Below are 27,741 nucleotides of genomic sequence, written 5' to 3'. Positions count from 1 at the left end.
GAAATATCCAGGTCCTCCTCCTTCTAGTATATAAAGCTTTTAAGAAGTAAGCTAACGCCACCGCAGCCGCCACAGGATCACAATCCCTATGTCAAGATTCCTCCGACAAATCACAGGCTCAACAATAAAAAATATCCATTTATTGTTTATTTACCTTCTTACAAGTTACAGTAATTACAGAAAATGTATAAAGTCATGTATCTTCTTAATTTGGCCTCACACTTTGTTTATAATACTTCCTGTACTGGGAGTCTACACAAATATAAATGAAAAAACAGATGGCATATTTACATCTCATTCAATGGCTCACATGTCTTATTGATGATAAAGAATAAATGTATTAAATGAAAAGAAACCAATATATGTTAAGTCATGAAATATCCCCGTAATCTTAACTCCTAAAAGTTTTTGAAAAATCAGAATAAACTTGTGTTGATCAAATATTACAAGTCCTGAAATACCCCAGAAATTCACGAAAAAAATAAGTCTTGAAAAGTCCTGAAATATTAGGACTACATATTTCAGTACTTAATGTGACTTCCTGGGACACTTAAAATATCAGGATTTACAAAATTACCAGTGCTGGGATTTTTAAGTTATTCAAGCTAGACTTCCTAAGATATCCTAATATAAAATATTTGTTTTCAGTACAGCACTTTGTAGGGGTTTGTTTATATTAATATCATAAGTTATGAGAAAGTTATATACATAAATACATTGGAAAAGGTATTTATTTCACATAAATATTACAAATCATAATTATACATGAAAGGAACTACATCTTACAATATTCCTTTTCCATTTCTCTCTTTGTTAAATTTTCCATATCAATGAGAATAGAAATGAGAGTCCTCCTGCCATCTGTAGTTAGAATGTTAAAATGATGGCTATATAAAACTTCTGCAGTTAATTGTGGTTTACCGAGGCTACATTGTTGGAAATATTCCTTAGTGCCTCTATAATACACAAGTGTTACCTAAAACAAAATAAGATTTAATTAAATAGATGAATAAATTAAAGAATTATGGATGTTGTTATTCAGCCAATTTTGTAGCTAGTATGACAATTTTTCTGAACATTCTTTTAATATTATTTTTTTTCATTTCCACAATCCATGTAATCAGATAAATTTCTATTCCATTGCAAAATGATTAGATACTTTTTTAATTATTGATGCAAATTATCTTGGTATTTCATTTGGAGACACTGACAGACTTTTTACATCTTTTTTTTTTAGAAACATTAAAAATTCAATGATTTTCCCCGCTGTTAAATTTGCACTTTAAAAAAAAAACCATAAAACCCAAAACTCACATAAATCAAAAGGGAGCTCACGTCAATAGATATATAAATAATTTGTCAAAGTTTCATGAAATATGCTCAAAGTATTTTTGAGTTATTGTCCGAAAACTTCAAATCCCCCCTTTTTTTTTTAATAAACTACACCCATAACTAGGAAACGTAATTTATAAAATGTATAAAAATGAAAAGAAAGTTCACATCAATAGATAAAAAACAAGTTCATAAAAATTGGTTAAGTGTTGTGAATTATTGTTGAGTTATTGTACGACATGAATGACATGTAAACAATGGACGGACGGACAACATTGTACCATAATAAATCCTGTAAATGGGCATACAAAAAGTAAATAAACTCCATTTAACATCCAGATGATTAACAGTCTACTTGTAAGGTATATATAGTATATGCACTGTGCGTCTGGTGAGATGTAGGGTAAATCAATTGGACGGCAGGCTTTTATGAGACTTTTATAAATGGAACGCGCGTTTGGCGTGAAGACAAATTTAATCCTGGTATCTATGATTAGTTATTTATATATGGACCCCTCCAACAAAAAAAAACAGTGATCATTGCAGAAATCAGTGTCACGTCATTCATAACACCTAAAGTCATAGATATATATAGTCATATGACCCGAGAACACAGTTATTTCGTAGTGCATTTCTTTTAGACAATAAATTCAAATTTAAAAAATCGCACCTGCTCTTTCTTAATGAAATTTTTACAGGGTAGTGTACTACCAGTGAGACAAATAATATCAAAATTATAGAAACTTTTACCAGCTCTAACTCAAAATATTGATAATTCTGTGTTAAGGGGGTGTAAAGTTCAGTTTGACAGCTTCAGACGTGATAAAATTTGACCTTTTAGAACTGGACCAATTCACTACTTAACATAAAGTTTCAGCTCCCAAATGTTTTTGACATGTAATTACATCCCCCTACTTAATATTTCATGCATTTATTATAAAGAAATAAATTTGGAAAGTGTATTAAATAAAACATGCAGGCTATACACTGTTTACACTAGGGACTATATTCGTAGACAACGAAAACCAACGGACGATAACTGTGTCCTTGGACCTAATAGGACAGAAAGACTTGACCAATCTTTATAAAACTTTGCATAACCTAAGCCTAGGCAATAATGAGATAGTTTGCCAGGTTTCATTGCCATATGTCATATATAACAGAAACTATGGTCATTTTAGTATTGAAATTTGGCTGTTTATTTTTGACGTATAAATTAAATATCTTCAAATGCCAAGATTTTGGCCCAAAAAACTGAAATTTTGCAAAAATATGCTTTTTAAATGCTCTTGAATATTAGATATTAAGTATTTAAAGCATCTGCACACTCATTTTATTTATCAGATGAATTGTATTTATTCCAAAGTCAAATTTATATGTGCCTATGCCTGAAAATAGAGATTTTCCAATTCAGGGAAGCCTTATATAAATATGCATTTTTCTCAGCCAATTTGAAGTTTTTGAAGTTTTTTAAGCCTAAATTATTCTTTCATATATATTAAATGTACTTGAAATGTATAGAAAAGTTACAAAAAGTATACCACATGTGTATAAAATGGTCTTGGACCATGTAGTACTGAGAATTATTTAGAGTTAATGTAGGCGGTTGTCCATATTGACATATAAAAATGCACACAGAAGCTATCAGAAGTGAAAATGTGTTACTTTTTGTTCATTTCTATGCTAAGGTGTTATGATACAAGAAGTCTAAATGCAAAAGGACTCTTGCATTTAAATTTTTTGAAAGACAATATGGTCTGACGGCCAGTTTTACACTTTTCAATGGAAAACTTGCAATTAGATTTAGTCTCAATAGGCATAAATTTTGACCACTTACTATCATACAGGGGAAAAAATATGGTAGCCTTTAAAGGAGTAAGGTGTACTGAATATAGTTCAATGCTTTTTTTTACAGATTTAGTGAAATATTTGTGATGGACTACAGATTTGATGTACAAAGCGCTTCACATTTTACATACATCAATTAGGCCGTTTAACCAGGGCCATGAATACAAAATATGCTGCACTTTTTTTCTGTGATAATCTACTTTTCTCTTTATTCAGAGTTCACAAATGGTTAATTAAATTTGATTTAAGCATAGAAACACAAATATCAGGAACAAAAAAAACTGTCAGATAGAAATTCAGCATGCCTGTTAGGCATAAAATGTAAACTGCTTTAAAATGCTTATTACAGCCGTAGAATGCCAAAAAGGCACTTTTTAACAGAATTTCTGTAAACCAAAGATGTAAATCCTTTACTTTTATTGAGTTTGACAAATTGAAACCAGCAAATCATTCAGGAAAGTTCCCAAAGTACAGAATTTTAGATTTCAGGAATCCATCTCTTAGGCCCGAGAACACAGTTATTTCGTAGTGCATTTCTTTTAGACAATAAATTCAAATTAAAAAAATCGCACCTGCTCTTTCTCAATGAAATTTTTACAGGGTAGTGTACTACCAGTGAGACAAATAATATCAAAATTATAGAAACTTCTACCAGCTCTAACTCAAAATATTGATAATTCTGTGTTAAGGGGGTGTAAAATTCAGTTTGACAGCTTCAGACGTGATAAAATTTGACCTTTTAGAACTGGACCAATTCACTAATTAACATAAAGTTTCAGCTCCCAAATGTTTTTGACATGTAATTACATCCCCCTACTTAATATTTCAAGCATTTATTATAAATAAATAAATTGGGAAAGTGTATTAAATAAAACATGCAAGTTATACACTGTTTACACTAGGGACTATATTCGTAGACAACGAAAACCAACGGACGATAACTGTGTCCTTGGACCAAATGGACAGCTTTCAACACGAAACTCAAGGGACATTTATTCTCTTAATAATTTTAGGTTGATATGCTTAGGAAAATAGTGGGATTTTGGGGTTTCTCTTTGTCTTATACTGTTATTTAAAATCAAATATATGTCCATAGTATATCAAATGGATCTGAAAATCATTTTGGGTTGATATGTTTAATAGAATAAAATATATATAACAATAATGTGTCCCCAGTACACGGTTGCCCCTTTTGCACTATTATTTTTTTATGTTCAGTGGACCATGAAATTCTAAAAATTCTAAAATCTCTAATTTGGCATTAAAATTAGAATCAAAGCGCTGTAAGCACTGTAGGCAGTTAACCAAAAACCAAGGCAAACATAATTATGAAAACTGTGGCAATGTTGCTTCAATTTTTTTTTTAAAGATTTAAAAGAACAAACATTGAACATTCATATATAATTGTGCATTTATGTTCATTTAATGAATTAAACATTATGGAAAATAATTCATATTTTATCAAGGTTTTCAAAAGCAACGCACATGACCACGAATGGTCATGAGTCTTTCATGAGTCAGCAGTGGTACAAATTTGCAATGATTGCAGTTCTTCTAGTTGAGCGTAATTGTTCGTATTAGTTGACTGTTAGTAGTTCAAGTTGACTTTAGTACGAGCTTGTATAAATATGAATGGACTTGCTTTCCTGGAAAGAAAACCAAGTTTGTGTTTTACAGTACAAAAGTTATGAGACACAAATCAGACAAATGTTTACTACTACAGGGATCAATGGTGAGGTCTGACTGACCTGCCCATAGTTAATGTAAATGACTCCCATCTTCACCCCAAGTCCATGATGTCTAAGTTTGGAATAAAATGACAGATGTTAGGGTCTAGCAAAGTGATATATGCATATAGGTCGCCTATGAGATTGACCTAATGTTATTCAATCTTTTTGAAATTAAAAACAGGAATGAATATGGTTTAGGCGCTGGTATCTAAATCTTTTTTTAAGTTCTAAAAACACACAGAGGGTGTGGGGTGACCCTAGGGACTACCACTATTTTTCATTTTATTTTTTATATTGTCCCATACATGAATATAAATGGTCTATGGAAGGGGATCTCTACCGTTATCAAGTTTTCAAACATGAGGGGTGGGGGACCCCAGTGACTTCCCATATATTTCATTTGATTTGTTATATTGTCCAATACATGAATATATATGGTTGAGGGGTGGGGATCTCATCTGTTTCTAAGTATCAAACAGGAGTGGGTAGGGTGACCCAATGGACTCTCCCTATATTTCATTTGATTAGTTCTCAAACATGAATATATATGGTTTAATTTAAAGGTGGGGATCTCGACTGTTTCCAATTTTATCAATCAGATGACTGCAGGGACTCCCCCTATATTTCATTTAATTTAGAGTTGGGGATCCCAGCTGTTTCAAAGTTCTTTAACATGAGGGGTAAGGTGACCACAGGGACTTCCCCTATATTTTATTTGATTTGTTATATAGTCTTATACATGAATATATATGGTGGTGATGATCTCGAATGTTTCCAAGTTCTCACTCATGAAGGTGTACAGTATAATTTATTTGATTTGTAATATTGTCCCATACATAAAACATATATTGTTTAAGATTGTGGATCTTTTCCGTTATAAATTCTCGCACAGAAAGGGGTAGAGTGGCTCCACGAACTCCACCTATATTTCATATGATTTGTTATATTGTCCCATACATGAATATATATTGTTAAGGGGTGGGGATCTTGACCGTTACCAAGTTTTGGTCATTTTGGTTTCTTGTGGATGGTTGTCTCATTGCCAATCATACCGCATCTTTTTTTTATATATAAGAAACTTCCAGCTATTTTAACTGGACTGATTCGGATGTGTGTCTATTTTGTGATAAACTCGGGTTTAGTTTTCTGTAATTAGTTAATACTTCAGTTTCATTATGTATATCTCTTTCATATTCATTTGTTAAAATTTACTGTTTGCAATAGCATTAAGTGTTCTTTATAATAAAGATGTTCTTATCCCGTGCACAAAAACAATGCCGTATTTGTCAAAACCTTTTCAACTTTTGATCTTCAGTGCTGTACAACTTTGTACCTTTTTCACGTTCGATATTTTATATCTAGGCGTTATGTATTCAGGTTTAGTTTTCTGTAATTAGTTAATACTTTCTTTGTGTATATCTCTTTCATATTCATTTGATAAAATTTACTGTTTGCAATAGCATGAATTGTTCTATATAATAAGAATGTTCCTATCCTGGGCATAAAAACAATGCCGTATTTGGCGAAACCTTTTCAATTTTTGATCTTCAGTGCTGTACAACTTTGTCCTTTTTTCAATTTCGATCTTTTATATCTGGTTTCACTGGTGAGTCTAGTGTGGACAAGGCACGTTTTTGGCGTATTGAATTTTAAACCTGATGCTTTTTGTTATCTATTAATCATGTTTTTCTTTGTCTTATATGTTCTCCTATTTATTTGTATTGTAGTCCTGTAATATTATGTTGTCATTTCAATGTTATATTTAACTTTGCCATTAAAGTGCGAGGTTTGGCATGCCATAAAACCATGTTCAACCTACCACTTTTATTCCCCTTTAAAAGTGTCCTGTACCAAGTCAGGAAGATGGTCATTGTTATATTATTGTTCGTTTCTCTGTGTGTTGCATTTTAACGTTGAGTCGTTTGTGTTTTCTCTTATTTTTGAGATATTAAGATAAGACGTGGCACGGTACTTGTCTATCCCAAATTCATGTATTTGGTTTTCATGTTATATTTGTTATTCTCGTGGTGTTTTGTCTGATGCTTGGTCCGTTTCTGTGTGTGTTGCGTTTCGGTGTTGTGTCGTTGTTCTCCTCTTATATTTAATGCGTTTCGCTCGGTTTTGGTTTGTTACCCCGATTTTGTTTTTTGTCCATGGATTTATGAGTTTTGAACAGCGGTATACTACTGTTGCCTTTATTTAACTGACCTATCAAAATTGAGAAGAAAAAAATATCCCTTGAAATTGCAGTAATATGTTTAACTTGAAAAGCATTTAACATGCATTACCAACATTTATCACTGATAAAAAAAAATTATACTGTTACCAGGAACATATATATTGTTAGATAAACTGTTCCCAGCTGTCACTTGTATTGGATTTTGACATTAAAATTGGTGTACAAAATATTTTCTGCTTTTTCTTTCTTGTAAACAATTTTGGTTTTCAATTATAGTGTTTATATTTATTTACCATGCATAGCTGTATTTTGTCACCTGTCTGGATGTTTTTTAGTTGATAGCCCCCAAACCCGGAATTACCTTTATCCGCTACCGGAATCGGATCCGATATTGTAATCTCGCGGCAGCCATTTTGTTTACAATGTTGTTTTTGACAGAAAGTGAGATACTATTTTACTCGGATTTACAAATTATTTATCGGCGATTTTCTGTATAAAGCTAGCGGTTGAACAAATTGAACATCGCTGTCATGGAAAGTAATGATGAAAATAAGTTTGAGATCGTTTTAGGAAACTTTGGTAAAAATGTTTGCAAAGTTATGTTTTTATTTTTTTTCTAGGTCCGTCGGGCGTAGCTAGTAATTAAGTAGAAAGTCCGACTGCAAAACTGGAAGGTCACAAACCCCGGACCACCGCTAATTTGAACCCCTGCGTCCAAATTAAAAAGATACGAAAATTTCGTCTTCTAATTCAAAATTGCCGCCAACAGCGTAATCAGTTGACGACAAACAATATTCCTACGAGTTTTGCAATTTGGGAAATCTTAACTACTTGTCTTTAGAGGTTTTCGGCGATAACATATTTCATACATTTGTTCTTTGACATCTTAGCCAAAATCTCAGGGGATAATAAACTACATAAGGATTCCTAATGTGCTTTACTTCCTATGTGCAACTTCAAAACTTTTGGGAAAATCTACGATCATTTAAGGTTTTTGTGGTCATATTTTTTTGTAATTAAGAATGAAAAGTATGAAAAAAATGTCCAATAAGTTATAAATAATATAGTAGACAGCTAGATAATAACAATGGCACGTATTTCAGCATTTATTGGGTAGCACACAAATCCAGGGTGCTCGCATAAGGCAGCTTAACTGCCTAAAAATCATATCATAGGGAAAATGTGAACTAAGTTGATTGGACTACTACTTCATCAAAAAATACCTCGACCAATAACTTTAATCTGAAGCGGGAAAGACGGACGGACGAATAGACCAGAGAAAAGAATCAAAGCCCGTGTAATAGTATCGTAGATGTACATAAAAATAAAGCCTAGTAATAAAATCTTTGTGTTTCACAATAATCATTATCAAACATATGTCTTTATAGCATATTATCAATGACGCAAAAAGCTGTACTGCTTTAAGTGAAGTCTTGTTTCTATTTTCACAAGAGTGCACACGCTGAAATGTTTCGCCTTCTGTACTTATCATTGATATTATGTTAATAGTCCTAAGTATAAAGCTTATAAAGTATGTCACATAAACTTAACATTAATCAAGATATCTAAACAAAGACCAATGAACCTTGAAAATGAGGTCAAGGTCACATGACATCTGCCCGCTAGACATGTACACCTTACAATCATTCCATACAACAAATATAGTAGACCTGTTGCATTTAGTATGAGAAAAACACATCAAAACACAAAAACTTAACTATAACCACTGAACCATGAAAATGAGGTCAAGGTCAGATGACACCTGTCAGTTGGACATGTACACCTTACAGTCCTTCCATACACCGAATATACAAGCCCTATTGCTTATAGTATCTGAGATATGGACTTGACCATAAAAATCTAACCTTGTTCACTGGTCCATGAAATGAGGTCGAGGTCAAGTAAAAACTGTCTGACAGACATGAGGACCTTGCAAGGTACGCACATATCAAATATAGTTTTCCTATTACTCATAATAAGAGAGAATTCAACATTACAAAAAATCTGAAACTTTTTTTTCAAGTGGTCACTGAACCATGGAAATGAGGTCAAGGACATTGGACATGTGACTGACGGAAACTTCGTAACATGAAGCATCTATATAAAAAGTATGAAGCATCCAAGTCTTCCACCTTCTAAAATATAAAGCTTTTTAAGAAGTGAGCGAACGCCGCCGTAGCCGCCGCCCGATCACTATCCCTATGTCGAGCTTTCTGCAACAAAAGTCTCGACAATAACACCTAATGATCCTAAATGGACCACCCACATTTCAAATGTAACTAAGAAAGCGAATTCTACACTAGGCTTTCTTAGACGCAACCTAAGATATTGCCCAAAAGACTGCAAGAAAACAGCATACATTTCATTGGTGCGATCTACGATGGAATATGGGGCAATTGTATGGGACCCTTATACATCAAACAACATCAACCAATTAGAAAGAATCCAAAGAAGAGCAGCCCGTTTCATCACAGGGGATTATAAATCAAGAGAAGAGGGATCGGTCACCAAAATGCTAACAGTGCTTGAACTTGAAAACCTACAATCCAGAAGAACAAGCCAAAGACTGGTATTTCTGTACAAAGTGGTTGAGGGTTTGGTCCCAGCTATCAAACCTGACGAATTTTTGGTAAAAAGCAAAACCAAAAGGACAATTAAACCTACACGCTTTGTAGACTTTGAGAGCACAAACATAGTTACCAACTCAGTTAAAAACAACTCAAAGGCAATTGATACTACAAACTGTAAAACTGAACAATTTAAGAACTCGTTCTTTGTCAAGACTGTTATTCATTGGAACCAACTGGAAGAAGCAGTAGTGTGCGCCAAGTCAGTTGAGAGCTTCAAAACAGCTCTCCAACGCCGTCAATAGGCGCTCTCTCTCCCGTCGAGTAAAAGCCAGTATTGGTACCTTCGACGTAACGATACAGATACAGATACAGATGCTGATCATCAAGTAATGATTATTGAAGCAATATGAATGCCCGATTTACAGCTATGTGTTATAGCAGTTTGCCTGCAGTATTATAATGAGCTGATATTAAAAACGTTATTTCAACTGATCGGGCGGAGCTTACGATACAAATGAACTGAGTGTATGATAATGGACGAATAACTTGACACTTCATTGATGAGTATATTCAGACACACCTGTATATAGATGGACTGGTGTAAGATAGGAGAACCAGTTAAACCCCGCCCATTCAATTGAAATAATTCAGATAATATATAGGTATGAAATTACACTATAAACTTCGTACTACAAAACAATCGCGAAGATCATTATAAGAGGAAAGGAAGGAATCAAGTTCTATAAACTAAGGATTTAAAGATAAAGTTCTCGATATAAATCCTTGAATAAACCAAATCCAGTGGACATAATGAAAAACAATACCAAAGACTTTCTTGACAACAGAGCTCCTATCTTTGTAATATCTGTTATCGAAGGATTAGGAATAATCGTTTTAAATACAGTCCTTCTTGTTACTTCATGCAAGATTAAAAAGGAAGTCAGAAATCAACTACATATATTTTATACATTTCTTGGCGTATCGGACCTATTGAATGGTTCCCTGTTACTGGTGTCTTCATTGACCTACTTTTATAAAGATTTAGCTCTTTTTCATTACTACAAGATGTGTTACTCAATTACCATAGTAACTAGTACCCAGATGTTCATAACTGGATATTTACTTTTATTACTGACATTTGTAAAATGTTGTTCAATCCTCATTCCTCTGAAATGTCTGAAATATGTCACACGTCAATTGGCCGTAGGTCTATCTATTGGAGTGTGGATCTTTACTTCTTGTCTTGTAATAATCCCATCACTGGTTTGGACACAAAACCAAGTTTATTCATCAGAACAAGAATGCGATTTGAACACGGTGTATGGAGATAAAATTGAACACTTTATAACTTTACGAAAATCAGCCATGGGAATTTTTATTTTTTCTCTAGTGATATTAAACTCAATGATTGCTATAACAATAATAAAAAGAAGCCGAAATGTTAGAGTTTTGAAGGGTAAACTAAACACTCCCATTAACGAGCCAGATATTAAAGGAGCTTTTGGAAGTAAATTGGCCACTGGTTCGTCAGTTGCTGCGGATGAACCTGGTATAAAAGGAGCTTTTGGAAGTAAATTGGCCACTGGTTCGTCAGTTGCTGTGGATGAACCTGGTATAAAAGGAGTTCTTGGAAAGAAAGTGGAAATTTTGGAAAGTAAACTGGACATCTGGGGTGATGTTGCTGAACCTGATGCCAGTAGAGCTTTCATAAATGTACTGGATACCTCAACTTTAGATGATGAACCAGATAGCAATGTAATTCTGGAAGGTAAGCAGCATATCTACCGAATTATAGAAAGAAAACTAGATATGAAGTCTTTAGCCAAGATGTCAGTTCTAGATCCAGGTACCAGTGGAGGTCTTACAACTATCAGTGATATTTCCAGTACTCTACATGAACCTGGTACTAGTCATAAAAGATTCAACACTAACACCAAAAATAATTCTAAAAGAGAAATAATAAGTTCACAAGTAAATATAAATAATGAGTTGGAAAGTCAAACTAGAAAGCAGAAGAGAGCAATAAAGGATCACAATCAGAAACTTAAAACCACAACAAAGCAGCTAGTGAAATTCTTTTGGTTAAATCTCTCATCAATGATTATTTTGGCTTTTCAATTTATTTAAATGTTTTTTGGGTCATCCTATTTTCTTCAAAAGCCAAAAAAAAATAATCATTTTCTCCTATGTTCTATTTTAGCCATAGAAGCTATGTTTCTTGACATACAAGGAAATAAAATATAAAATTTATACTAGATACTCTGAAACTTATTTACAAATGTAGCCTAAGTTTGGCTGAAATTTATACAGCAGTTTCAAAGGAGAAGATTTTTTAAAGTAAGTCAACATGATGAACAAATTGTGAAAAAAGTCTTTAAAGGGCAATAACTCCTTAAGGGGTCAATTGACAATTTTGGTCAAATTGACTTAATTGAAGATCTTACTTTACTGAACATTATTGCTGTTTACAGTTTATTTCTATCTATAATTATATTCAAGATAATAAACAAAAACAACAAAATTTCATTAAAATTGTCAATTGAGGGGCAGCAACCCAACAACAGGTTGTCTGATTCATCTGAAAATTTCAGGGCAGATAGATCTTGACCTGATAAACAATATTACCCACGTCAGATTTGCTCTAAATGCTTTGGTTTTTGAGTTATAAGTCAAAAACTGCATTTGACCCCTATGTTCTATTTTTAGCAATGGCGACCATGTTTGTTGATAGATCACAACTTCGGATACAATTTACAAACTAGATACCATAAGGAACATTCAGTTAAAGTTTGGAAGTATTTGGCCCAGTAGCTTCAGAGGAGAAGATTTTTGTAAAAGATTACTAAGATTTACGAAAAATGGTAAAATATTGACTATAAAGGGCAATAACTCCTAAAGAGTCAACTGACCATTTCCGTCATGTTGACTTATTTGTAAATCTTACTTTGCTGAACATTATTCCTGTTTACAGTTTATCTCTATCTATAATAATATTCAAGATAATAACCAAAAACAGCAAAATTTCATTAAAATTATCAATTTAGGGGCAGCAACCCAACAACAGGTTCTCTGATTCATCTGAAAATTTCAGGGCAGATAGATCTTGACCTGATTAACAATTATACCCCATTTCAGATTTGCTCTAAATGCTTTGGTTTTTGAGTGATAAGCCAAAAGCTGCATTTCACCCCTATGTTCTATTTTAAGCCATGGCGGCCATCTTGGTTGGTTTGGCGGGTCACGCCACACATTTTTTAAACTAGATACCCCAGAAATGATTGTGGCCAAGTTTGAAATAATTTGGCCCAGCAGTTTCAGAGAAGAAGATTTTTGTAAAAGATATATAAAATTTACAAAAAATGGTTAAAAATTTACTTTAAAGGGCAATAACTCCTAAAAAGGTCAACTGACCATTTTGGTCATTTGACTTTTTTGTAAATCTTACTTTGCTGAACATTATTGCTGTTTACAGTTTATCTCTATCTATAATAATATTCAAGATAATAACCAAAAACAGCAAAAAGTCCCTAAAATTACCAATTCAGGGGCAGCAACCCAACCACGGGTTGTCCGATTCATCTGAAAATTTCAGGACAGATAGATCTTGACCTGATAAACAATTTTACTTCGTCAGATTTGCTCTAAATGCTTTGGTTTTTGAGTTATAAGCCAAAAACTGCATTTTACCCCTATGTTCTATTTTTAGCCATGGCGGCCATCTTGGTTGGTTTGGCGGGTCACGCCACACATTTTTTAAACTAGATACCCCAATGATGATTGGGGTCAAGTTTGGTTTAATTTGGCCCAGTAGTTTCAGAGACGAAGATTTTTGTAAAAGTTAACGACGACGACGGACGACGATGACGAAATACGCCGGACGCCAAGTGATGAGAAAAGCTCACTTGGTCCTTCGGGCCAGGTGAGCTAAAAAAATATTAGATGAATGTGTTTTTTCAAATACTTGGATTTCTCAATGTTTTGGTATTGATATATGGTTAAAAAATGTTCTTAAGTTTACCACACTAATATAAATAGTTGTGGAATACACAATTATAAGAGTCTACAAAAACAGTAAATTCTAGAATTTTTAAGCAAATATTAAATTTTGATTTTTTTCTTTCGATATCTTTAGTATGCACGAAAGCATTATTTTATATAAATGTAGAACAACAAACCATGGACTCCTATAAGAGAAAGGGAGATAGAATAATGTTAAAAAAATGATTAAAAAATGTCATCTTTGTAATATTGGTAGCATTGGAGAAGAATTTCATTATCTGCTAGAATGTCCATTTTTAACGACAGCAGAAAAATATACCTTGATAAGTACTTTTTGGCTCGTCTTAATATACTAAAATTTGAAAATTGATGTGCAAACTAAAATAGTCAGAGTTAAAAAGATTATGTAAGTTTATAAAATGTATAAATAAACATGTGGGTCCTCCTGGCTAAAATGTATATTATTTCGAAACCCCTGTATCGTATATATGTTTTGCAAATAGATGCATATTCATGTACATATTTTGCACTCTGTCTGTGCCTATGCATCTGAAAAGGTTATGAGAATAAAGATATTATTTTTATGTTGATTTTTGGTATCTCATTTTAATTTCATTAGAAATATAGATTCTACCACTGCATCCCATGTAATACTTATCCACTTTAAACAGTTAAATTTATACATTTTAAACATGAGGCTTGCCAAGTGTTTTAAAATTGTAAAAATTTAACTAAAGAGTGGACAAATCTCATATTGCACGTGATTTGTCGGTTGAATCTGTTTCTCTTTAACAATTTTAAAGAATATGCAGGCAAACTTATTCTTTCTTTTCAAAATATCTGCAAAAAGATGTGGAGTCATAAGGCATTGTCTTTTTTTCAAACCTCCACAATAGGAAATCAGAGAAAGCAAGAACATCAACATCAAAATAGATTTTTTTTCACAATAAAAAACTGAGATCAAATAAACCACATGTTGATTAAAATAATATAATCAGCATGTATAAAAGTGATATTTGAGAAATTTAATTAAACATACAATGTGTTTACGTGAACTTTGATTGCAAAAATTAGGCATAGAATTTTGATTAAACATGACAGCTAGATTTGCTTTTCACACAGCATGATCTTATATTTTGTGATTTTAATTAATTAATTAAGAATAGAATCAAGCTGTTTCCAGGAGTTATTTCAACGGAATGACTATTCGTCTAGCTCGGCGAACAAATAGTTAAACATCTCTATTTATCCAGCCTTCTGTTTGCGGATAAGCAAATCTTTTATATCAATAAAAGTGTCATGTGGCACTGAAAGTGCCCTGGATGAAGTGTCAGATAACAAACACATGTATAGAATGGACAATAAAATATCGTGATTTATATTTAAAGATGCCATGAAGAAAACTAGAGACAATGTGATTGCTTTAAAACATTTTTTTTTAAATGATTCCAGAACAATAGTGTATATAGTATATATTTAATCTGAAAGGAATAAAGCCTGACATATAACTGGAAATTCTGATTAACCCCAAGGAGGCATATGTATCCATGTTCACTATATATATGATATGATCTTTCTTATTTAAATGCCAAATTCATGAAATTAGAGTCCACAAAACATAAAAATGCAAGTGCAAGTGGGGCATCCATGTACTATGGATACATTCTAGTTTGTATATACTTTAAGGATAATTTACTTTAGAATATTACAATTGATGCACAATATCTATTTAGTCCCTAGTCCATATGAAGTGTTTGACTTCATGATTTCAAGTTATATCAATCTTAAATTTCTTATCAATATTGTTTGATATACATCATTCATGTAACCTACATCATTGTACATGTATATATGGTACTGTTGATTTTCCCGATTGAATGGTTTTACACTAGTAATTTTGGAGCCCTTTATAGCTTGCTGTTCAGTGTAAGCCAAGGCTCTGTGTTGAAGGCTGTACCATGACCTATAATAGTTTACTTGTATAAATTGTAATCTGGATGGAGAGTTGTCTCATTGGCACTCATATCACATTTTCCTATATCAAAATACAGACTCATTTTATATATAGATATTGAATGTAAAATAACTGAACTACTTCAGATTCTTGTAGTTGGTATATTCAAGAAACAAATGGACAATTGTATAATTATCTTATTTTGGTAGCAAATGAGACTATGTAATTTGTTTATATGCATATTCACTTAAAGTGTCTTAAATAAGAATTACAGTAGAGATACGTTTGATCATTGAATGTAAAATAAGTTAATGGGGGCCTGTCGTTCAGTGGTTGTCGTTTGTTTATGTGTTACATATTTGTTTTTCGTTTGTTTATTTTTTAATAAATGAGGCTGTTAGTTTTCTTGTTTGAATTGTTTTACATTGTCTTATCAGGGCCTTTTATAGCTGACCATGTGGTATGGGCTTTGCTCATTGTTGAAGGCCATATGGTAACCTATAGTGGTTAATGTCTGTGTCATGTTGGTCTCTTGTGGACAGTTGTCTCATTGACAATCATACCACATTTTCTTTTTTATATAACCTTAATTTGACTTCACTTAGACAGTCATCTCCGCTCTTTATTATGACTTTTTAAAATGACTCAGAGAGGAGTTTTTGTTTGCCTACATCTATGCAAATAATGAACATTAACACTATTTAAGCGTTATCAATTTTCATGGATTGCTGAAAACTTGCATAGATTCGTGGATATTTGATTTCGTGATATTGACAATCTCCATATATTATATATTAGGTCATGATCAGATTAATTTACTGTTATAAAAGACAGCTTATGCAAAAAGGTCAAGCCTATTATAAATATGTATTTCATTGAACATTTGATTTCATGGTTAAACCATACCCACGAAACCCACGAAAATTGGTATCCAACAAATAATAACGATTTCACAGTAGAATGGCAAATATAGAACTTGCAGTGACAGTTTTTAGATAATACAAAAACAGAAATAACCATGGATTACCAGTAATGTTAAATAAGTCATGTATACATGATATTGAAAGCTTAAGGAGGCTAAAATCTGTATCTTACTGTAAAAATTCTTGTCCATTCATACACATCAAAACTGCAGGAATTAAACACCTTCAAATATTCATGAATAGTGTTGCAGAATAATTTGTCAGTAGATATTAAGGTTTGTAAGCAAGCATCGGGAAAAAGAGCTTAAAAAAAAAGTATGTTTACTGTAGTAAATTCTTTTTTAAATTACAGCACTTGAATTCGGAAAGTCTATAATCACATGGAAAAATCAAATTACAAAACGCAGCAATAACGAATGGACAAGAACTGTCATATTCCTGACTTGGTACAGGCATTTTCAAATGTAGAAAATGGTGGATTAAACCTGGTTTTATAGCGCTAACCCTCTCACTATGATGACAGTCTCATCAAATTCTGTTATATTTATATTTATGACTGAATAATAGGACAAACCTTTGTTCCGTCCACAAGTAATCCATATACTCCTCTAAATCCAAATAATGACTGTCCAGACTGGACAACTGCTAACATCTGTCCTATATGATGACCTTTAACATGGTCATCTACATAATTAGCACATTGATGAGGTACTGTTGTTTTATTCCTCAAATCATTAGTCATACTTTCTTTGTCCTCCTCTTCACGTGTACTTTTTGACTGTAAATGAAAAACAATTTCAGTCAACCTTTTGACTTAATTTAATTAACTGATAACTGAAAAAGCTAAACATGAGCTATATTTGAATTTCAGACAATTCTTTAAACAAAACAAGTCATCTTAATATACTTACTGCAAAAAAAACAAGTGAAACTGCGAGCTACTGCTCACTGATGATACCCCCGCCGCAAGTGGATAATATAAATAGTGTAAAAATATGCAAGTGTTCGGTAAACAGGAAGATGTCGAGTAATGAATCTGAAAACGCATCACATGGTATAGCTGACTTATATAAATTCTAAAAACAAATTTCAGAAATCCTTGTATTGTAGTTCCTGAGAAAAATGTGACGAAAAATATTCATTGGACGGACTGACGGACTGATGGACTGAAGGAAGGACAGACAGAGGTAAAAGCGGGGGTATAAATATAAAGGGGTATATAGGAGTATGTCTCTCTGTCAGTCTGTCTGTCCAATCATGTACCTGCACATGAAGGAACACTATTACTATCTAAGATTTAACTTCTACTCTCAGAGCAGGAGGAATCTCTCAATATAGTGGACACATGAGAATTACACACAGTCTCATTAACTTACCAATAATTAAAATGAGGTCATGATCAGATTAATTAACTGTTATAAAAGACAGCTTATGCAAAAAGATCAACAGAAACAACTAAAGTTTGATTTCAGTTATTATCGAGATTAATAACTCCACAAGAGTGCACACACTAAAATGTCTGGCCTTCTTTACTGATCATTGATATTATGTTGATAGTCCTAAATATAAAGCTTATTACAACTGTCACATAAACTTAACATTATCTAAGAAATCTAAACATTGACTAATAAACCATGAAAATGAGGTCAAGGTTGGATGAACCATGCTAGGCAGACATGTACAAATGTGCAGCTAACAATTCTTCCATACAATAAATATAGTTGACCTATTGCTTATCTAGTTAAAGAAAATCAGACCAAAACACAACCAGTTGCTTCGCAGGGCGCAGCATTATACGACCGCAGATGTGGATTGTGATTAAATAGTTGCCACAACATAGGTTTATGTCACATTATGATTTGGACCCTTTGGACCTTAATGTAGACCAATTTGAAAACTGGACCAAAAATTAAGAATCTACATACACAGTTAGATTCGGAATATCAAAGAACCCCATTTATTCAATTTTTGATGAAATCAAACAAAGTTTAATTTTGGACCCCGATTTGGACCAACTTGAAAACTGGGCCAATAATTAAAAATCTAAGTACATTTTTAGATTCAGCATATTAAAGAACCCCAAGGATTCAATTTTTGTCAAAATCAAACAAAGTTTAAGTTTGGACCCTTTGGACCTTAATGTAAACCAATTTGAAAACGGGACCAAAAATTAAGAATCTTCATACACAGTTAGATTCGGCATATCAAAGAACCCCAATTATTCATTTTTTTATGAAATCAAACAAAGTTTAATTTTGGACCCTTTGGGCCCCAAATTCCTAAACTGTTGGGACCAAAACTCCCAAAATCAATACCAACCTTCCTTTTATGGTCATAAACCTTGTGTTTAAATTTCATAGATTTCTATTCACTTATACTAAAGTTATAATGTACTGATTTCAATTCAAATTTCTAATGAAGTTTGCAACAATAACTGCTGATTTAAATACATCATACAATATTAAAATGTAATAAAAAGTGCTTGTTATCACTGAATGGTAAAGATTGTTTTAATTTATTAGTTGGTAGTAAAAATGAAAATACATTGTATATTGTATAAAACTATGATTAAAGTTGATTCAACTACTATTCTATACAAAGAAAGATAACTCCAATTGAAAAAAATAATTGCTATTTCACAATATTGTGCAATTAGATATTTCTTGCTATTGTGCAATACTGTGCAATTGAAAATTTCTTGCTATTGCACAATACTTAATATGATAATTTTGAATCCTGATTTGGCTCAACTTGAAAACTGGGCCCATAATAAATCAAAGAGCTGAATAGCTCTGAGGGGAAAGACGGCCCTTGTTTCTACTTAATTATGTTTTTGGAAAGGGGGGGGGGTATCTTTTGATAGTTTTCATATGAAAAAGAGAACAGCTAGGACATGTAGAAAGGGTGACAATATTGAAATCAATAGTTGTTTATGTAATTTAATTTCCTTAGTTTAGGATTCAATTTGGACCAATTGAAGAGATCGGCATCTTCTAAATCTAAACATTTGATTAAAGTTGATAGCTTATTATCTAAAACTCAACTGAATTCTGTCATTTCACAACAACTACAATATTTTTTTGAAATCTTGATTGTGTACCACTGAACTGCAGGCTAGGGCCATTTTCCATTTTTTGTGACAGTACTCTTGGATTTATAAGTTTTTTCTTTAGAAAGTGTGGACTGAAAAATCTATTCAGTTTTAAATTTCCATTGTTAAAGTTCTGAGTTACAACTCTCATCACAGGGAAACAGGTACTAATAAAAAACAATACGAGTGATGTAAACTGTGTGAAGCTTGTTTCCAAATCTTAATTTTGAAATATTCGTAAATAATAAATATGTTTAAACTACAAAATGCAAATTTTTATTATTTCTTTTTTCCATTACAATGATTATGTAGGTACACAAAAATTTAGTTTTAATAGAAGACTACTTATCCAATGAAATGTCACATTTGAAGTGTTTGAATACATTAACTTTTTATATTTTAGTGGATAATTACTCATCAATAGAGGTGCTCCTGAATTGGAGGAAGATTCTCAGAATTTTTTGGTCTCACTAATTAGCGACAAGAAGAATTTTAGCGACAAGAAGCGACAAAAAGAATATTTTTTTCTTGTCGCTAAATAGTCTTCTTGACGCTTCTTGTCGATTTTTGACGCTTCTTGTCTCTAATTAGTGAGACCTGAAAAAAGTAATAAAATCGTTTCTTTCCCCTATCTCATGTAACCCCACGATCTTTGTTTATTTTGAAAGTTGTTGACCTACAAATTAAAGTATTGCATGTTGATGTGTAAATCAACTACAGTAAACAATATTATGTTTAAATTTAACAAATACAAATTTGTAATTAGTGCACGATCTCTAAGAATGATTTAAATAACCAGTGAACTGGTGAAGGATATCCCTGCTTCTTCCAAGAATGACGTCACTATAAAATACAATGTAGGTTGGATATATTTAGAATATTTCGTCATACTAATTTTTCCGGATTGTAGAATACACGTAAATAGTATAAAGGAGAGTTCAAGATATGATAATTTCGTGAGAAACAGAAGGGAAATGTGTAAAAAAGTGTTTAAAGTCAAACTATTCATTTTTGGGTCTCCTTCTCTTCAATCTAAGTAAGATTTGTTGGGGGGTTTTCCACACTATAACATGTATAAAAACAAAATGAATGATGTGAGGGAGTGTCACTCTGGTCAACCCCATAGGGGATTGACGGCTTGAAGCCGTCTTTCCCAAAAAATCAAAGTACATGTTTAGATAAAGCATATCAAAGAAGCCAAAGAATTTAATTTTTGTTAAAATTAAACTTAGTTTAATTTTGGACCCTTTGGACCTTAATGTAGACCAATTTGAAAACTGGACCAAAAATTAAGAATCTACATACACAGTTAGATTTGGAATATCAAAGAACCCCATTTATTCAATTTTTGATGAAATCAAACAAAGTTTAATTTTGGACCCCAATTTGGACCAACTTGAAAACTGGGCCAATAATTAAAAATCTAAGTACATTTTTAGATTCAGCATATCAACGAAACCCCACGGATTCAATTTTTGTCAAAATCAAACAAAGTTTAAGTTTGGACCCTTTGGACCTTAATGTAAACCAATTTGAAAACGGGACCAAAAATTAAGAATCTACATACACAGTTAGATTCGGCATATCAACCCCAATTATTCATTTTTTTATGAAATCAAACAAAGTTTAATTTTGGACCCTTTGGGCCCCAAATTCCTAAACTGTTGGGACCAAAACTCCCAAAATCAATAACAACCTTCTTTTTATGGTCATAAACCTTTTGTTTAAATTTCATAGATTTCTATTCACTTATACTAAAGTTATAATGTGAAGACCAAGAAAAATGTTTATTTGGGCCCCTTTTTGGACCCAAATTCCTAAACTGTTGGGATCTCAACTCCCCAAATCAATACCAACCTTTTTTTTGTGGTCATTAACCTTGTGTTTAAATTTCATAGATTTCTATTTACTTAAACTCAAGTTATTGTGCAAAAACCAAGAATAATGCTTATTTTGGCCCTTTTTTGGCCCCTTATTCCTAAACTGTTAGAACCAAAACTCCTAAAATCAATCCCAACCTTTCTTTTGTGGTCATAAACCTTGTGTTAAAATTTCATAGATTTCTATTTATTTTTACTAAAGTTAGAGTGCGAAAAGTAAAAGTATTCGGACGAAGACGACGACGCCAACGTGATAGCAATATACGACGAAAAAAAATTCAAATTTTTCGGTCGCATAAAAACTTAACACTGAGCAATTAACTGTGAAAACTAAGTCAATGTCGAATATAACCTGTGCAACTGACATATAAATCATACAATATTTCCATACACCAAATATAGTTGACCTATTTCATAAAGCATTAGAGGTGTAATACCACCAAATCATGGTACGTCACATCTGGTTGTACAGGAAATTAAAGAATGCCTAAAAAAATATTCCCTTGAATTTGAGTTGTAGAAAATTAACCCTGCATTTCAATACACTTAAATTTTCCTGAGTCATGAACATGCATATTGGGTGTCTGAAAGCATAATTTTTTTTTTATTTGATGGTCTTATAAAATATTTTGGAACGTTAAGGTTACATAGTTACCAAAACAGGTAACCAGTAAATAACAGTGTAAACATTGGGTTGTTTACTTCCAGTGAACAATGGTGAAGGTTACATTTTTATATGCAATGAAATGTAGTGTGAAACTTTCACTGTAGCACTGGAAAGGATTAAACTTTATACATGAAAAGTATTTCTTTGGTTGAAATAAAGGTAAATACTGTACAATTTTTTTAAAAACTTAACTATAACCACTCAACTAATGAAAATGAAGTCAAGGTCAGATGACACCTACCAGTTGAATATGTACCCCTTGCAGTCCTTCCATACACATAATATACTTGAATATTGCTTATGGTATCTAGCTGAGATTTGGACCTGACCACCAAAACTTAACCTAGCTTGTTTACTAATTAAATCCCTGATTGAAGAAATGAGGTGCAGGTAAAAATGAAAACTATCTGACAGGCAAGAAAACCTTGCAAAGTACACACATACCAAATATAGTTATCCTATTACTTATCATGCTTATAATACCAGAGAATTTACCATTTCAAAATATCTTGACTTTTTATTAATTAGTCACTGAATCTTGAAAATGAGGTCAAGGACATTGAACATGTGACTGACAGTAACTTTGTAACATGAGGCATCTATATACAAATTATGAAGCATTCAGGTATTCTACCTTATAAAATATAAAGCTTTAAAAAAGTTAGCTAACACGGCTGCAGCATCACTATCCCTACAAATGTATGTCGAGCTTTCTGCAACAAAAGTGGCAGGCTTGACAAAAACTTTTACTACTAATACATCATGGGTAAAAATCTTACCTCAACGACAGCGACAACTTTAGTGACAAAGTGAGATCCTTCTGTATCTTTATTTATACCAAAACCTTTAACTAAGGCATCAGGAATAAATGTCTTCTGATCACACTTTAATGAGAAAGATGTGTCTGGTCCATCACTAAAATAAGAGAAACAAACTTTATAATTTTTTTATGGCATGACCTATTTTAATCAAAGTACTGGAATACTGAACATTGGATGACCAGATTATCTTGTGGATAGAACTGGTACTTGTCTCAGAAAAAAAATCACATCTCTATACCTTAAAGTGAGGTTAATGTACAGATATATATATTTGTCTGAGACAAGTTTGTGTCTTGATGATGAATAAATGACAAGGAATTCAACCTAATCATAATAACTATTATATATTGTACAGATACACATCAGTATACTCTAGTTTGTTGTTATATATTAGATTAATATTTGTATATAACAGTGACTGTACATAAACATGTAAATATAATATATAATTTTCATCTATTGTATATCATTCTTTTCTACTACTCTTATAATAGTTTAGTGCAAGTGCATGGTATAATAATTCCATTTTTCTAATAGCTTGGATATGGGTAGGTACTTTTACCTATGACCTTGACAGAGAGTTGTCTCATTGGCACTCATACCAAATCTTCTTTATATATATGTAAGTCAGTTGCCGATCCAGAAATTTGCATATGACTGACCTAAAGGGGGAACCCCTACAGTCATTCTTCAATGATTTTCTAATTAAACAAACCAAATTTTAAAGAAAAGCCACCCACCCCCTTTTTAGATCCGCCTATGTCAGTGGGACTTCCATGGTTAAATAATTCATTTCTAAAAACTTATTTTGTTAAACAATCTTTATACTATTGTAAATTATATGTGAAGACTTTATCAAACTTATCATACATTATCATGATTATACATTGTACTTACAATAACCTTAATCCACAAATCTGAGCAAATGATATAAATAGTTGTTGGTACTTCCTTTCACTTTTCTTTACATCATCCAATAAATTCAGTAAGTTATCAGAAAAAAGTTGTAGCTTCGGATATAGTCTGAAAATATAAAGGAGTTTTTCATTAATATTACAATTATCTCTATCTATAATGAACTTGGCCCAGTAGTATCAGTGGAAATGTTAATAAAAATTTACAAATTTTATGAAAATTGTTAAAAGTTGACTATTAAGGATAATAACTCCTTAGGCATGTTAGGGGTCAATTGACCATTTCGGTCATGTTGACTTATTTGTAAATCTTTCTTTGCTGAACATTATTGCTGTTTACAGTTTATCTTTATCTATAATAATATTCAACATAATAACCAAAAACAGCAAAATTTCCTTAAAATTACAGATTCACAGGCATGACAGGCAGCAACCCAACAACGGGTTGTCTGATTCATCAGAAAATTAAAGGGCAGATAGATATTGACCAGATTTGTTCTAAATGCTTTGGTTTTTAAGTTATGAGCCAAAAACTGCATTTTACCCCTATGTTCTATTTTTAGCTGTGGCGGCCATCTTGGTTGGTTGACAGGGTCATGCCTCACATTTTTTAAACTAGATACCCCAAAGATGATTGTTGCCAAGTTTCGATTCATTTGGCCCAATAGTTTCAGAGAAGAAGATTTTTGTAAAGATAACTAAGAATTTACGAAAAAATGGTTAAAAATTGACTTAAAAGGGCAATAACTCCTTAAGGGGTCAACTGACCATTTCGGTCATGCCGACTTATTTGTTAATCTTACTTTGCTGAACATTAATGTTGATGATTACAGTTTATCTCTATCTATAATAATATTCAAGATAAAAACCAAAAACAGCAAAATTTCCTTAAAATTACCAATTCAGGGGCAGCAACCCAACAACGGGTTGTCTGATTCATCTGAAAATTTCAACGCAGATTAGATCTTGACCTGATAAACAATTATATCCCATGTCAGATTTGCTCTAAATGCTTTGGTTTTTGAGTTATGAGCCAAAAACTGCATTTCACCCCTATGTTCTATTTTTAGCCGTGGCGGCCATCTTGGTTGGTTGACCGGGTCACGCCACACATTTATTAAACTAGATACCCCAATGATGAGTGTGGCCAAGTTTGGTTTAATTTGGCCCAGTAGTTTCAGAGGAGAAGATTTTTGTAAAATCTAACGACGACGGCCGACGACGGCAATAACGACGGACGCCAAGTGATGGGAAAAGCTAACTTGGCCCTTTGGTCCAGGTGAGCTAAAAATATGTTTTTCCTTTATTTTTATTTTTTTTTGGTATAAGTTTGTCTTATGAGCAATAATTCGACCTATTTGAGTACCAATTATGACAAATTACCGTTAATGAGAATTTCTAATTTTAGATGAGAACGTGTATATATGTCAAAATGCACTGTTTTTATGTTATTTATATGTTTTTATATTCGGTCAAAAGCTCCTTAGAGCTTGTGTTGCTTATTTGTACTCATGCCGAAACAAAATAAAGTTTTCTTATCTTATCTGATGATTGAATAATTCTAAATAGATCTTACAATGCGCATGTGTCTCTGTACAAAGTTTTCCTGTCTAGTTGAACAGTATCTTGGTCTTTGAAATTTTCATAGCAACATCCTTTATCTTCTTTCACAAAATATTGATACAACATTGAACTCTCAACTGGCTTGCTTAATTCATCTAAATTAACTCTGGCTGTTGCCAATTTATTTATATCTGTAATAACCGTATAGTTGTCTCCATTAAAAAAGTACTGATCAAAAGCAAAATTAATACATTCTTCAAGTATTCGACTTTTCAAGTCTTGTTTTCTTAATGCTGTGTATACATCACCAAAACCAAGATTTAGTAGAACACTCAGGTCTGTTGGACCAGTCTTAGTTATATTGTAAACACTTGTATTATTGGGTTCTGATGTTGGCTCAGGAACTGTGATTATGATGGACGCCGTTCGCTTATTTTTTGCCTCTGATACATTTTTAACTATTACAATATGTGGTTTCGATGCATTGCTGCTTTCCTTTGATGGTTCTTCATATCTAGAATGCTTCCGTTTTGTCGTGTAAACATTAGATGATTTTCTATCTTCTTCGTCCATGGCTGAACTAGGGGACTTTAAGTAAGGGGAGGGAAATCAATATTTTGTTAGAGTATGATCCTCCGCTATACATTGGAGACACATCGGAGCACTTCCAATCAAATATCCTAGGATATTTACATAGTGTGAGCAGGTGCTTATTAAAATCTCAAAATTAACTTTCCTTTCATTCAACAAATGAGAACTGTATAGGTGCAAAAGAAACTTTTGAAAGGACGCGGCTAATATTAATATCTTGAAAGATTTTTTAACCATGATTGGCAATTATTTGTTTAATAGAAACGTTAAAAAGAAACCATTTTCTAATCATGGCTATATCTACATCTACATCGTACGACGATCCATCACCACATAGATGACAATACATCGGCGCAACGCAAACAGACACTAATTAAATTTGTGCAAGAATGAAAAAAAAAATGAAAATAACTCATTGATATAATATGTACAAACAGGGTGGATGACTAGATATACTGACTTTGGATCAGTATTTTAAACTGATCCAAAGAGTAAACACTAATGATGTTTTGTGGTAGTGAATTCCAGAGTACAACTGTGTATGGAAAAAGGTTGTACTTAGGCAGCACCCCTTTGATTTTCGGGGGGAGGGGGGGGGGGCTATGTTTTTTTTGGGAAAAAAATGTTTGTTTCCAGTTTTTTGAGAAAAAAATAATTTGTTTTTGACCCTGAGAAAAAACATGTTTGTTTCACCCTTAGCTGCCACTATATGTAATGCTAAAATTGAAAGAAAAAAATGTTTTGGGCTTGTCGCCAAAAAAAAAAAGTAATTAATCTGTTCTGGTGCTGAAAGTTTGATATTGTAGTGAATATAAAAAAAGAAGATGTGGTATGATTGCCAATGAGTCAACTATCCACAAAAGACCAAAATGACACAGACATTAACAACTATAGGTCACCGTACGGCCTTCAACAATGAGCAAAGCCCATACCGCATAGTCAGCTATAAAAGGCCTCTATAAGACAATGTAAAACAATTCAAACGAGAAAACTAACGGCCTTATTTATGTAAAAAAAAAAAAGTGAATCTGTTGTTTTTGACTGGCTGTGGTGACAGGTAAAGGTTTGGGTCTGCTTCTATAAGTTGGTGTGTGATCTTATACTTCATTTTTACTCGATTGCTGTTTCTGAGAGTTTCCAGTGACTTCCATTTAAGACGGTCATACATGGAAGTGACACTACTGGTGTTATGATACCTGTTGGTGACGTACTGTGCTGCCCTTCTTTGTACCTTTTCAATATTATTTTTTTGTTTTGGGGTGTTAGGGAACCAAACTGAAGAGCGATACTCAAGGTTTGATCGTACCATAGATTTATAAGCCAACCTTTCTGTTAATTCTTCCTGATTAATTTTTAAGTTTCTTCGTAAAAAGCCTAAGATCTTGTTTGCTTTAGCCGTGATGTTGTTTATATGGGTATCCCATGACATGTTGTTGGATAAGGCAATACCAAGATATTTTGCTGTGTTGACCGATTCTAATAATGTGGCCTTTAAGTACTAAGTACATTGTATGTTTGTATGGCGACTGAGATCTTGTTACAGTTATAGTGAGTTGCATTTTTCTTGGTGGAATTGCATACCCCAAGTTTGTTCCCATTTGGCTATATATAGGCAGTCTAAGTCAGTTTGTAAGATGGTACAAACATGTTGGCTTTTAATTGTTCTGTGAAAAATACAG

At 32.7% G+C, this 27,741-nt stretch overlaps 1 protein-coding gene across 1 annotated transcript; it reads right to left on the bottom strand.

Moving 5' to 3' along the window:
* Positions 1-714: 714 nt before the first annotated feature.
* On the bottom strand, positions 715-26,068 carry LOC134699218 (uncharacterized). The gene is made up of 5 exons (XM_063560828.1): positions 25,485-26,068; positions 23,892-24,017; positions 22,953-23,088; positions 17,110-17,313; positions 715-976 (listed from the first exon to the last, which is right to left on the bottom strand). Exons 1-5 carry the CDS (start codon positions 26,042-26,044, stop codon positions 776-778), a joined length of 1,227 nt encoding a protein of 408 aa, XP_063416898.1. The 5' UTR covers positions 26,045-26,068; the 3' UTR covers positions 715-775.
* Positions 26,069-27,741: the final 1,673 nt, after the last annotated feature.

Source organism: Mytilus trossulus, unplaced genomic scaffold (assembly GCF_036588685.1).
Source record: "Mytilus trossulus isolate FHL-02 unplaced genomic scaffold, PNRI_Mtr1.1.1.hap1 h1tg000050l__unscaffolded, whole genome shotgun sequence".
Taxonomy (NCBI): domain Eukaryota; kingdom Metazoa; phylum Mollusca; class Bivalvia; order Mytilida; family Mytilidae; genus Mytilus; species Mytilus trossulus.
This window is presented reverse-complemented; position numbering and strand designations above follow the sequence as displayed.

Excerpts from the sequence above, each read along its gene's own strand:
- LOC134699218 (XM_063560828.1), bottom strand. The coding sequence starts at position 26,044 with ATGGACGAAGAAGATAGAAAATCATCTAATGTTTACACGACAAAACGG. Across the intron at positions 24,018-25,484 it reads TACAGAGACACATGCGCATT|ACTATATCCGAAGCTACAAC; the intron begins GTAAGATCTATT and ends TTATATTTTCAG. Across the intron at positions 977-17,109 it reads TACTTGTGGACGGAACAAAG|GTAACACTTGTGTATTATAG; the intron begins GTTTGTCCTATT and ends ATTTTGTTTTAG.